This window comes from Aspergillus pseudotamarii (assembly GCF_009193445.1).
Source record: "Aspergillus pseudotamarii strain CBS 117625 unplaced genomic scaffold BDV38scaffold_2, whole genome shotgun sequence".
NCBI classification, from domain to species: domain Eukaryota; kingdom Fungi; phylum Ascomycota; class Eurotiomycetes; order Eurotiales; family Aspergillaceae; genus Aspergillus; species Aspergillus pseudotamarii.
In genome coordinates, this window is record NW_022475016.1 from 842,145 (window position 1) to 854,923 (window position 12,779).

At 48.1% G+C, this 12,779-nt stretch overlaps 4 protein-coding genes across 4 annotated transcripts; all 4 read right to left on the reverse strand.

The window, feature by feature from the left end:
- Positions 1–1,755: 1,755 nt before the first annotated feature.
- BDV38DRAFT_66757 (Rad21/Rec8 N terminal domain protein) lies at positions 1,756–2,836 on the reverse strand. The gene has a single exon (XM_032063736.1). It carries the CDS (start codon positions 2,674–2,676, stop codon positions 1,963–1,965), a length of 714 nt encoding a protein of 237 aa, XP_031919461.1. The 5' UTR covers positions 2,677–2,836; the 3' UTR covers positions 1,756–1,962.
- Positions 2,837–5,635: 2,799 nt separating this feature from the next.
- Positions 5,636–8,684, reverse strand: argEF (bifunctional acetylglutamate kinase/N-acetyl-gamma-glutamyl-phosphate reductase). The gene is made up of 3 exons (XM_032063737.1): positions 6,168–8,684; positions 5,851–6,091; positions 5,636–5,794 (listed from the first exon to the last, which is right to left on the reverse strand). The coding sequence occupies exons 1-3, from the start codon at positions 8,589–8,591 to the stop codon at positions 5,739–5,741; spliced, it is 2,721 nt and encodes a 906-aa protein (XP_031919462.1). The 5' UTR covers positions 8,592–8,684; the 3' UTR covers positions 5,636–5,738.
- A 1,398-nt stretch (positions 8,685–10,082) lies between these two features.
- BDV38DRAFT_277422 (SNAP receptor SNC2) lies at positions 10,083–10,742 on the reverse strand (the record flags this gene model as incomplete). The annotated part of the gene is made up of 3 exons (XM_032058482.1): positions 10,083–10,102; positions 10,184–10,415; positions 10,632–10,742. The coding sequence occupies 3 exons, from the start codon at positions 10,740–10,742 to the stop codon at positions 10,083–10,085; spliced, it is 363 nt and encodes a 120-aa protein (XP_031919463.1).
- Positions 10,743–11,214: 472 nt separating this feature from the next.
- On the reverse strand, positions 11,215–12,688 carry BDV38DRAFT_233612 (enoyl-CoA hydratase/isomerase family protein). The gene is made up of 2 exons (XM_032053146.1): positions 12,293–12,688; positions 11,215–12,226 (listed from the first exon to the last, which is right to left on the reverse strand). The coding sequence occupies exons 1-2, from the start codon at positions 12,607–12,609 to the stop codon at positions 11,725–11,727; spliced, it is 819 nt and encodes a 272-aa protein (XP_031919464.1). The 5' UTR covers positions 12,610–12,688; the 3' UTR covers positions 11,215–11,724.
- Positions 12,689–12,779: the final 91 nt, after the last annotated feature.

The window sequence follows — 12,779 nt, forward strand, 5'->3', positions numbered from 1 at the left end:
CGACCAGGGTCACTAGTTTGACGTTATACTATGTAAAGGACAGGGAGTGGGCGGGCGGCTATTGCTGCAGCATACCGGTCCTCGTTCGAGCATCATTGGCGTATCTAACGATTGAAACCGGATCTAACACCATCTGTCGGAGCGCTACATGTGGCAGGAAATCCGATGAGCTGATTCGTGAGGCTTTCTGCAGGTAAATCTCCGAATAATCTTAGATTCTAATTATATCGGTCGGTGGGCAAGCCGGGCGCTTAAATGACTGCCGATGTTGGTTAGTGTGCAGAACGCACAACTGGGATATGGCGGGGCTTTTCTCCATCAGCCGGCCCTTTCCCTGTAAGAACGGCAATTGCTATCGTTCCAAGTTGGCTTCTTGCTATTTTTAGGGTGGACTTAACCATAGGTCTTACTTGCCCCTATCCAATGCTGTTTGAACTTTGCTCAGTGGACACCCGGTCCTTGCCGCAACTTTCCCCGCGCCCTAATGATCAAGAAGTTCCCATACAACAACCGTGTCAAGTCCTGTGTCGCTCTTCCGAAAAGCTTAACGTATTAATATTTCTAAATATAAAAACATTACTTGCGGTAGTGTGGTCACAGGTTATTAACGACTGCTGGTGAGTGTAAAATGCACCTAGTAGTGTTGCTTTGCTGGTTCTTAGTGTCCGTGGATTTCCATGACCAGAATAGCGTGATTCGAAAATTTATTCCAGTAGCCGTAGCTCACACCTCTGTCTAACGGCCTCCTTGCTTGCAGGACAGTAATTGGAGGAAATACGCGTAAAGTGGGTTATCTCGTCTATATACTAGCCCTATATCGTCATGCACCGGGCGAAAGATATAAACGCTATATGATAGCAACACCGCGACATAGCAAAAGTTATGCTTGCATAATCCATGGCCACTATCACTCTTGAAGAAAAGACTGGAATCCGTCAGCAATAGATTCTACATGTAAATGTCATGCTTGACCAGGCGGAGTGATAGGCAATAGGTGTGTTAAGAGATAAGGATACTGGTGGGAATATTATTGAATAGTATGTAACATAATGTTGATTGCCTCTTCAACAACCAACACCCGGGTGGTCTTATGGGTAAGCCTCTCTCATCCTGGTTGCCAAAAAATCCCTCAGCTAACTCAGAAATTAGTATGATTCTCGCTTAGGGTTCACCCTCAGCATACATGCGAGACCTCCCTCTTCGTGGTTTGGGCCGCTTCCGTTTCGTCTTTTTCATTCCATTTACCGCCCCTACCCTGGTACGTATTTATTATTCCTATTAATACCAAGAGCTCGCTCTCTATAACTAGTTGTCTGATGAAGTGGGCAGTATATCGAGTCAATATTAGAGATCGAGGGAGCTTTTATCTTGTAGTCTCTGTTTGGTAGTGTCGTTGTCTTGTTATAATTTAGACTTTCAAAGTTCTGTCCTATTTGTTCCTTACTTGGTATGGTTGAAATTATCATTGCGCTCTTTTGTGCATTTTAAGTATGACATGATTGGAAATGTAAAACAAGGAGACAATGAGAAGGGAAACCTTTTTATCTGAGTATGTGCTTGTCGATGTGTCTAATTTGTGCATGGATAGGAAAATGAACGTGAGATAACGAGATAGAGGTGATGCAGCTTGGCAGAGCATATTACAGAAATTAAAGAAGATTTGGGCATGTAACTATGAATGAGTCCGGGGGGCAAAATGAACATATCAGAAAGAAGAAAAGAAACTCGAGAAACATTGAAAATTAGCAGAGACAGTAGCGCGAGGAAGTCATGTCATGAGATGCTGGTATTGTGACATCCATTTCAGAAACCCGAACGTTGAATAGAAGCCGAATTACTGGTTACCAGCTAGGAGATAAGCAATAAGGAAAGTGCAGATAGGCATCCATGACTGTTTCCGTAATTCAATTGCAGAAATCCTAGAGAAGCAAGTCAAGGCGGAACGCGATACTGATCGTAGGACTACACCTCTGATATCTGTAAAACGATCTCTCCAAACTCATACCGGATATGATATCGAGTTCTCCGGTCTTGATAATTCTCCTGGCGGACCGATAAGAAACCTTTAGTTGCAAGTGTGAGTATATGCATCAAACCCTCTGTGGCTACAGAAGGAGAGGTTTCAGCCGGTGGCAGAAGTGCTGAAAAGCCGATTGCTTTGCTACCATGGTAAGCGGACGGTGAGTTGATGAAACCGTCTTCATCCATTTCCCCAGTTTGTTCCACGGGCATCGCCTCGAGCTTTTTTGTTAGAAACCCAAGGAAGTTCAGGCTTTCTTGGTCCAGGCTGGACTTCGATAGGCGACCTTGAAGAGTCACCTGACGACTGTACGTGCTTGCGTTGGCGTCGTCTCCAGTATGGCCATGGGCAGCACCGAATAGATCAGTCTGTAGAAACTGGCTCAGGTCAAAGTCACTCAAGACGTCCACGTCATCATTTCCGGGTAGCGTCAAGTTGTCGAAGGCCTCTGCGTCGAAGGGGAAACCTCTACTGGCTAGGGGACTTGCGCTAGTTAGACGGTTGCGTGATCGTCCGCGTCCAGCAGGGTGGGATGCAGTGAGGTCCCTGCCTCGTGAAGCCGAAGGGTCGCTCACATTTGCTACTCCACGGAGGCCACTAGCAGCAGACGATCCATGCTGGGAGCTCTGGACAGAGGCTGTGATATTCCATGGCATCTGAGATGAGAAGGAGTTGTCATCACGAAAAATAGATGGGGCGTGGCGACCAATTTCAACCTGTACAACGTTTGTTAGTAATATTCAACCGAACCATATGTGCAAGGGTACTGGCATACATCTTGCCAAATGTCATCGTTATCGACCACCCCACCTCGACCAACTTGTTCCTCGTTTTCTTCTCTGGCACGGACACGGCGCACGCCAGAGTCTGCTTCACTGTCATCACTAGGAAGGCGACTCCGCTTGAGCCCTTTGTGTCTTGCACTTGGGTCGAGGGCAGCATAGAGCTCCTCTCCTGAGAACTGCTGCAAAGGATGTGGTACACGGGATGCACCCAAGCCAAGACCAACTGAGCCAATTCCTTGACCGAAAACCCAGAAGATGGCATTCTTTTTTGCTTGCGTTGGGAGCTTGTTCTGCCGTTTCTGCTTCGAAACTATAGCCATGTTCTGCACGTAATCGCTGTTCATATTACCCAGCTCTGTGTTTCTCAAGGCAGTTCGATCATCCAATATTTGTAGTCTAGAGGCACGTCGTTTTTGGGGCACAGTCGCTGCGGCCTCATCTAGAATAAGCTTAAGCTCGTCGGTTGATTCAGACTCACTGCGCCGTCTTTTAGTAGCTCGACTGGCATGAATGAGCCTTTCATCCTGATGCTTGGTGATGATATCTATCCCTTCGTCGATTGGCATCGGCTAAGTAGAGAAGGTCAGAAAGTGCTCATCTCCGGGCCTAACAGACTTTACCTGATAGTCAAACGCGGCGTCATTCAATCCAATATTTGCCGCTTCATCTAGAAGTGGTGCTTCACTGACGTGTCGACTCGTTTTTCCCTTCACAGTTTCGCGCTGTGCCTCCCCAAGCTCGATGAGATTGCCATCCTCGTCAAATTCAAAGTCAGGCTGAAGAAGGATACCACCTTCCTCAGCAAAGGTTGTAGCTGCGAGGCCTCCCAGATCGACACTTCTTTGGACAGAGCTAGGTACATTGGTTTCGCAATCAATTCCACCACCATCCTTTAATATCATATCATCGTATGAGAAACTAAACCGTAGGCTAGGGCTCCGTGAGAGAGCAGACTGACTAAGGTCTGGAGTCTTCGGCCATAGAAGGTCGGACTGCTGACTTGCAGTAGTATCAAAGGGCAGACTAAGTTTAGAAAGATCCATACCCATCCCTGGAAGATCGCACTCTGGCAAAAAGGACGAGTCGTAAGGTATGATAAGTTGATCGGGCCTAAGATATCATCACATTAGCGTATGTTTCGAGATAATTTCTGCACACCATTTCCCTAGATAACGTACCTAGCCTTTCCAGCAGTTGGATCTAGCCCACCCCCGGGGAGGACTTTAAAAAGTGTTCGCATTTTATCGTGCATTGCTTGGACATCCGTAAGAGCATAACCACACTGTTGGCTGTACACCCGTGAAACTCCATAGCTATAAGAACTGTTAGTTACTAATCCAATTTCTAGATGTTGGCTAGGAACCGTACAGCAAATTGCCCTGGAGTCTCAGCGCCATTGGCGCCTCCGGGTCCATAATAACATGACAAGCTCTCGGAACGTCGACGTCCAGTATAGCTTTTCTATTGAGCTTTTTGCTAATCGACTTTGACCCCAAGGTTGCGACCAGCCTGTAAGCAAATCGGTGTCAGCCAACAACAATATGAACCTTGTTTAATCAATACGCTATGCGTATAGCTAATGTATGATAGTATGAGCAGCTTTTGGCAGGGAAGTTTGTATACCATATCGTGGCGACCCCATGGTCGGGTGACGTGAGCACTAGGACAAAGTGACATGTCAGTAAGACCTCGATACTTCTGCCAATAGACACTGAAGACCTCAGGGCTATGTGGTAAATGCAAGCTACCCAGCGGGGTGAATCACCAAAAGACGCTACTTACTTTCATGACTGTAAAACATTTTGAATTCCCACTATCCTGTAAAACAAGTCGTAACATAAGTGCCTAGTCTAAAGCTTCTTCTCAGACTCCACTTGGGCCATCGCAATATCACGCGTTTATGGCAGGACAACGTGCCGAACGAGACCGATATGTGCTATCCGAGTCGTGGAGAGATGTGATATTCGGAGAGTGTGCTTTATATCCGATGCTTCTTCAGCATAATAATGTCCGATGATACCCAGCCTGTACTATAAGATAACAATGCTCTCGACTACTTGAGTCCGATTGGATTTCAGATCCATCACTCACCAAGCCAAGATGTCGTTGTCTTACATCAATATTTGTAATGACACTCGCAGTATGAGAGGATATGTTAGATTGTAAACGTTGAGGTTATTAGTTTTCAATGTGGTCAGGAATAATTGGTAAGGTAGTGGAGAGAGGATGATACATTTCAAGCATGAACTTAGGGAACTATACAGGTCCTGAGAATGACATCGCCCGTAATGGATCCTGAGGCTGCCTACTTCCCCAGACCACATGACCACCAAAGTGTTCATGACTACTAGATACTAGACAGAGCTTGATAGAAAGTATAACAATTACGAAGCTAAACTATACAACTCAACACTTTAAATAAGAATGAAAGATCAGTACTATACATACCAGCATCCTCGAAAACGATTTACAGACCACACCATTATATCCGTATCAGAAGCTCCGAAGAGAAAGAAAAAAAGCGACCAGAGATACAGATACATGAGCCAATACACCGAAGGATTATGGGACGAATTGCTTTTGATCCTCCCTCTATTCTTTGCTTTCCATAAGCGCCGATCTCCTTTGCAGGCACGATACAGTATTCCTCCTCCATGCAAGCGAGAGAACAAGGGAAACGGAGACATCTATGAGTGGGAAACCAAATATTCAAGAAAACATGATTAAGTTGACTATGGAAATTGAGGCAAGAGACCCTTTGCGGAGTATCACCGACCCATAGCAACCGATGAGAGACACCCGGGGTATGAGACACGCGAGAAAGATGACACCATTGTTCAATTCAAGAAACGAAAATCCCCGTCCACGAAATAGTTCATATACCTGCACTTCCGCTATATTGAGGCTATAGGGATGAGCATACTTAAGGTTGCTTACTCCAGAGGAATACCCTGGTACTCGCCATACCCGAGGGCGAGGTTCATGTTTTCTGCCAATAGTTAGCACGGTACAAATTAATGATGGCAGACAAATAACAAAACTTACGGAGGCACTGGGTGGCTGCGCCCTTCAGCAGGTTGTCAATGGTAGCACACACCACTGCGCGCTTGCCACTAGAGTGAACAGCGAATCCACCAACTTCAACACCATGGCGACCAGCGATGTTCTTCACCACCGGGGGCTCGCCGATGATCTTGACAAGTTTCTCGCCAGCATAACGTTCCTGGTAGATGTTGCGAATATCACGGGAGGACATTTCCTCCTTGAGAGGGATGCTGATGCTTTGCTAGAGGGAGTTAGTTCTGCTACTGAATAACAGTCGAAGACAACAGAGGAATAGGAAGGGTGATAAGTGAACATACATGAATACCCTGGAACCAAACAGCGACATGAGGGATGAATGCAATGCTGGTGCCAAGCTGGGAGCTGATCTCCTTCTCATGAATGTGATCAGTCAAGCTGTAAGGGATGATGTTGTTGGTAAGGTTCTCCACATCGTTCTTAGGGCTTGGCTTGGTACCAGCGCCCGAGTATCCGGAAACACCGAAAACGGTAGGTTGTCCACCGAGGTGAGGGACGAGGGGAGCAATAGCAACCTGGGCCGCTGTCGCGTAGCAACCAGGGTTGGCAATTCTGGACGCCTGGGCGATTTTGGAGCGGGAGACCAACTCAGGCAGACCGTAGGTCCAGTTGCTATCGAACCGATAGTCGGCACTCAGATCAACGATAACATTACCCTTGTCTGAGCCTTGGTCGACAGCGTCGACAAAAGGCTTGCAGACACCGTTAGGCAGAGCCATAACCCAGCAGTCAACATCGCCATTCGCAGACATGCGCTTGACATCCTCGGGGCTAAGGTTCTCGTAGATGATCTCCCTCTTATCATAACCTTGCAACTTCTTGCCAGCCAGCTCGCGAGAAGAAACGTGACGCAGATCCATGTGGGGGTGGGCATTGAGCAGATTAATCAGGGCCTGACCAGTGTAGCCACGAGCTCCAATGAGAGCAACCTTGGACGGCTGGGTGTTAGACATGTTCTTCTCGCCAAGGGGTGGGTTGGGGTTAGTCGTGGAGTAAGCCCGAGCCGAGTTCCTGCTGAAAACCGAAGGCCGTCCAAACCGAGAAGACCGCAGAGCATTGGTGGTGGTGGAGAACGCACGCTTCTGCTCAGCGGAAGCACCACTGGCCCCAAAGCCCTTGCCAATGTTAGTGGCGGCCTCGGCAGCGCGGTGCAACCTCGACTCGAGGTTGATATCACCGAACATCTGGCGGCCATGTTGGTTGAACTCCTGGACCAACTGCTTGACCTCTTCGCCGCTTTCGATGCCGTACCAGAAGAGAACCTCTCCCTCGCGGCTCAGGCTGCCATCGGCCTTGTCGAAGAACCAGGTCAGGTTCTCGTCGTCCTCCTTAACAGTCCACACAAGCTTGGGGAAGTCCTTCTTGATTGAGGCAAAAACATTGTCAGCCACGTTAGTCAACCATCCCGATTTGGTAATGGTGAAAGTGGCCAAGTGAGCCAAGGGAGAAGAAGCATCCTGCTGGGGAGGCAAGACAACGGCCAAGGCCTCCATGGGCTCATCGAAGTACACCTTGAAATCACGCTCCTTCAATCCTTCAACGTAGCGCTCCACGGTAGCACGGGCATCCAAACCTTCCCGGTCGCGGATCAAAACATCCTTGAGCTTGTCCAGGTCCTCAAACTCCGAGATAGAGGTCTTGGTGTGCACCTTGTTGCCCCTGCGGATCAAGGTACCCGCACCAGAGTCCGTGAAAAGCTCCTTCTGCAGATCGGCCGGGTGGATGATGGCAACACTCGAGGTGCGAGGAAGATCACTGAGAAGCTCCTTCATCTCCTTAATCTTCAGACGGGTGCCGTGACGCACCCACCACTGGGTCATCAAGTGGTCGTACTCCTCATCGAGATTGATCACCGAAATCTTCTCGCCCGTGTCACCGTTGAAGAGCCCACCCTTCTCAGCAAGGTAGACAATCTTGAGCGGCTGGAGTGCACGCGCCAACTCACCGGCAGCCACATCGGCGTTGACATTCAGAACCTGGCCATCAGGGGTCTCGGCCATGGAGGTCAGGATAGGGAGACAGCCAGATTCGATAGCAGACTCGATTGGCTTCTTGTTGACACCATTGATCTTACCGACCAGATTATATTTCTCCTTGTCGAGGTAGTCGGCCGAGAAGACACCTGCAGTGAGAGGGCGGGCTCTCACTCCCATACGTTCCAATTCTTCGGTCAGCTTCAGATTCTCCTCCAAGAAGAGCTTCCTAGCAAGAGCCAGGGTCTTGCCATCAGTCACGCGGATTCCATCCTCGAACTGTGGCTCCACACCGGCGTCTTCCAACATGCGATTGAGCTGAGGCCCTGCACCGTGGACGACAATCGGATAGAGTCCGACATGGTTCAGGAAAGCGAGAGCGGAGGAAAGCGTCTGGAGGTGTTCGGTGATAATGGCACCGCCGACCTTGATGACAGCGAACTGCTGGGAGGAAACCGACGTAAAGTGAGAGAGGTACTGCTGAACCTCACGCTTCGAGCCGATATTGCTCAGCAGCTGGACGACTGTGGAGCGGGTCGACGAAAGCTGGGGGTCAGCGGCGCGGGAATAGTGACGACCCTGCAGCAACGGGACGGCGGAAGCCTTCAGGGAGTTACGAGCGCCTAGTCTCGCGGACGAAATGGCGTGCGGTGCGGAGAAGGCTCGGAGGGGCTTGCTGGTTGAAGCTCTCCGCACGGCGGTGCGAAGGGAGAACATCTTGCCAACCAGCATGCGGCAGCTTCAAGGCCTATGTCTGGGGAGTCTGGGAGGGAAAGGGGAGCGAGAAGGTCAGTGTTTCAAGAGGACAAAAGACAAGGCTGGCGTTATGAGTAATAAGTAGTGAGGGAAAAAGAAAGTAAAAAGTGGAGGTACTGCGGGCTCTCAGGAATTTGCCGCACCCCAAGTTCCAAGAAATGAATGTATGGGATTATCGTCGGCCATCCGCGCTCGGAGTGGCTTTTTTGCTTCTTTGGGTCCTTACATTTTCGGGGGCGGTCACTCACTAGCGTATTTTATTTAAGCCTTCGTCACAACCTGGTATTTCCCTCAAATCGCGAGATTTTCCTTTCCCTAAAAAATGGACGGGGAAACACCAGTACTGAACCTGAGGGGTTTGCAATGACCACTAAAAGAAACGATAGTAATCAATGAGCAGAAGCCGTTGAGAGGAGAGGGAGCGTAAGCAGGGGAGGAAAGAGAAAATTGATCGATCGGCAAGTCAATACTAGCACTCCCGGTACCTGAATTGGCTTGCGACTTTCGGAGCCGATGATTATTATGTGAGCGGCGTGACTCAGAGAAACGAAAATGGCAATGAATCAGAGAAAGATTCTATCTCACTCTTTTTTTTGGGCCCCAACGGTCTCCATCCCACGTAATGAAAAATGATGATATTGCAGGATCCCGTGGATCTCTCCTCAATTAGTTAGCACCAGTCGATTTTATTAGGATTATCAGATCTCGCCTCGGTGTTTTACAGCTCGGTTCTTCATGTCCCACAGCGAATAAAAGTCGCTCCTTCCTCCCAGAATGGAGCTCTATTCAGATACCATCATCAGGTGTCATTCCGTAGTGCACTGGGTCCTTCGTTATCTGATCGTTTACCTAATATATCAAAACAGCCTAAGCAGCCCGATCCACTCCTCCCAAGTCAATAGGTCAATGACCCTGCAAGTTTTGCTCCGAAGACCCAGCATCGAACTAGTAGTAATAAACCTTGCACCCACGGATGTATATACCCTAAACACCACTAGCAACCTATGGCAAATATATTTGTCTTTACTTCATGACTTGTGCTGCAATAACTGAGACACATGGGCTGTTACGACGTAATGAATCCATGGGTATGAGACGAAATACACAGAGGGTTATTCATTAAAGGCTAGGGAACGACACAAAGGAAAGGTTCACATAAGAAAAAACAAAAGGAAAAAAAAAAAAAAAGGCAAAAATCGCGCTCGCATACTTGAGCACGAGAAAACAGCAGTATCATTTACATCTTCACCGTCGACGTATCATAGGGCGTGGCCTCGTCCGATATTCAATCGGCTCATAGCGTCAATGGCGTATAGAGACAAGAGTTTAGTCGTGAGAACATGGCGGACGCCCGAGAAAAACAGGAGGTATTAGTGGCTGAAATCGAAGCTTCACCGTCTCAAATACAGATAAACCAGCTGAAAAAAACATCCATTCCCAAGACAAACGTGACCGTCACTGCGTTCATTAATGCTTGGCAGTGACAACTAAACATACAGATGTTAGCGCATTCAGTCGTATTTTCCGTGCAGCAAATACACCGCGTGAGGATGAAAGGTAGGCCTTACCGGCAGGCACAATAATAACCACAAGCAAGAGGATGACACAAATCACCAAGCATACGCGCATCTTCATGTCTTTCCACCACATTTGCTTCCGCACACGGTTCGCACCCCGGCGGAAACCCTGAGCCGATACGGCCAGGTTATCGGTCTTATCTTGTAGGGAGTCTAGACGTTCACCACGCTCGGAAACCTTGAAAATATTTGACCGCATCGTATCCACAGTCTCCTGGATTTTCTGTTACAGCGGGAAATTAAAGTTAGCATGAGTTTCTATAATGTTCCATTCCGGTGAAATAAACGCAACACCGAATATCATGGGTGAATGCTGGATGCAATAATTTCAAATGCAAGTCCCGGGAAAGAGACTTAGGCATAGACAGCCACCAACATCTCATACCACTAGAGAGAAGGATTGCGCGACGGATATGGCAGGGACAGCTAATCAACATACCTTGTCGATTTCCCTTGTCCTGGGATCGCCATTCTGCGCGGCACTGGCCCCAGCCGGGGCGTTGGCAGTAGAGCCAGAAGGAATATAGGGATCGTAAGGTTGTTCAGACATGGTTATTTGATGCGGTGAATGCGAAGCGTTCAGAACTGAGGTCGGGGAACCTGGTGGATCACCAGATGCCTAGCGGGAGAAAGGCGGAGTCTGCTGGATTCTCCTTTCACGGGGTTGCGAGAGACGAGGGAAGATAAAAACCGTAAGTATATGCGAACGGGCGTGCGATGAGAGCCTCAGATGAACAGCTCGGATTCCTGGAGGTTGGGTGGATGATGGGCGTAAGGAGAGGGTGGAAAACGTTACTGGCGTGAAGCTGACAGGGTGTGATGAATTGCCGCCCGCCTTTGGAATTACGGTTGTTTCGGTTCTGTCGGGGAAACCGTCACGTGATTGTGGTCTTTCAATAGTTATTGGGAAAGAAACGTCTAGGCAGCTATTTTTATTAGACACCAATGGCAGCACAAAGAACTGCGAATATAAATAGAGAAACCTAAGAGTCCCGTCAATAAAATTCTTTATTGGGGAGTATCGTTACTTATGTGCGGTCAGAAAAGCTGGGAACCACCCTTTATTAGCAAGAGAGATTTCCATTAGGCACTATTAGGTCACTGACACCAATTGCCAAATCACCATCAATAATAGTACTATAAATATGTGTTGGCGTGGCTCAATCCTAAATATGCCGTGGCAAAGAGGCTGTGCTTTTCATCCAACTGCCACAGCCTCACGTGGTCATCCACCAATACTTATGCAGGTTCTGGGAATGAAAACAAGAGAGGGAGAATGTGATGTTATTCAGAAGGCTAATATTCTGTGGATATTCCTACATGAAGGCATTTAACACATAATGCAAAGTATTCTTACCAAGACAGGGAGAGGACTTTTCCGTGAATAGTAGCATCATATGTGTCAATATTCGAATAGAGGAGCTATATACAACTAAACTCTAACAATCATGGAGCCGTGAACTTAAATACAAATAGGGCTATATCCTGGCATCACACTCTATCCGAATAGAATGAATCTCAGTAAAGAAGATTCAAAGTTTCGCACTTCTCAGCTTCTCAAACGCCTCAACAGCTTTCAAACTATCCCTTTGCGCCCGGTCCTTCTTATCCTCCAACTGTTCCCTCCAAGCCAGATTGGCAGCATGTCCATCCAAGATATCCAGCGAATGACGGTACATTTCCTCTTTCATGGTCCCATAAATACCAGTGGCCGCTTTTTTCTGTAGTCCACGCTCCCGGATAAGCGTCAAAACCTCTTCTAGCCCGCCCACACCATCTACAAGACCGGCCTTGACAGACTCGGGACCTCCGAACCGCTTTGCTTCGAGGATGAGGTCCCGGAAAGAAGAGGGTGTCAACTTCTCTCGGAATATGCTCATCATGGGCGATTGGAGCGGGACTCCAAATTCCAACTCGTTGATGCAGAGAAGACCCTTGGAAGGGTTCTGGATCCGATAGTCGTGATACATGGCCAGCATGAGGCCGCCAGCAAAAGCATGTCCGTTCAAGAGGCAGATAGTAGGCATAGGATATCTGTTGCGATTAGCATACCATTCAGTCATGGGGGAGACAACGAGTGCACGTAGAGCCATGACTAACGTCAGGAATCGGCGGAACAGTTTCCACAACCACTGATCCAAGAAGCCCTCTGTGCTGAGGGCAAGCTCGAGATCTAGTCCATTACTATAGAACTTTGGAATGCCACTGGTGGTAATCACCACGCCTTTGGGGTATCTGTGCTCGATAATGTCCAATGCAAGTATAAAGGCATCTATGAATGTCGGGGTAAGTCTGTTGTCCTTCGGAGATGTAAAGGTGAGTAGGTAAATATTCTTCTCCTTCTCCGAGGCTGTGGGGTTGGAGCAGACGAAGCTTCCGCCGGTGGACGAAATTGGAACGGTAAAAAGGGTCGTCATGGTTGTGGTATATCACTGGGTATGTACTTGAAACAGATTGGCTGTTGAAGAAGGTATGTACTACATTTATTTCTTCTTGAAGCTCTTTTCGCTCAAAGAATAACCGGAGTCTTCCAAAGCCTCGGAAGCATGGTAATCAATCCGCGATAGTTTATCACATGCTAAGAGGT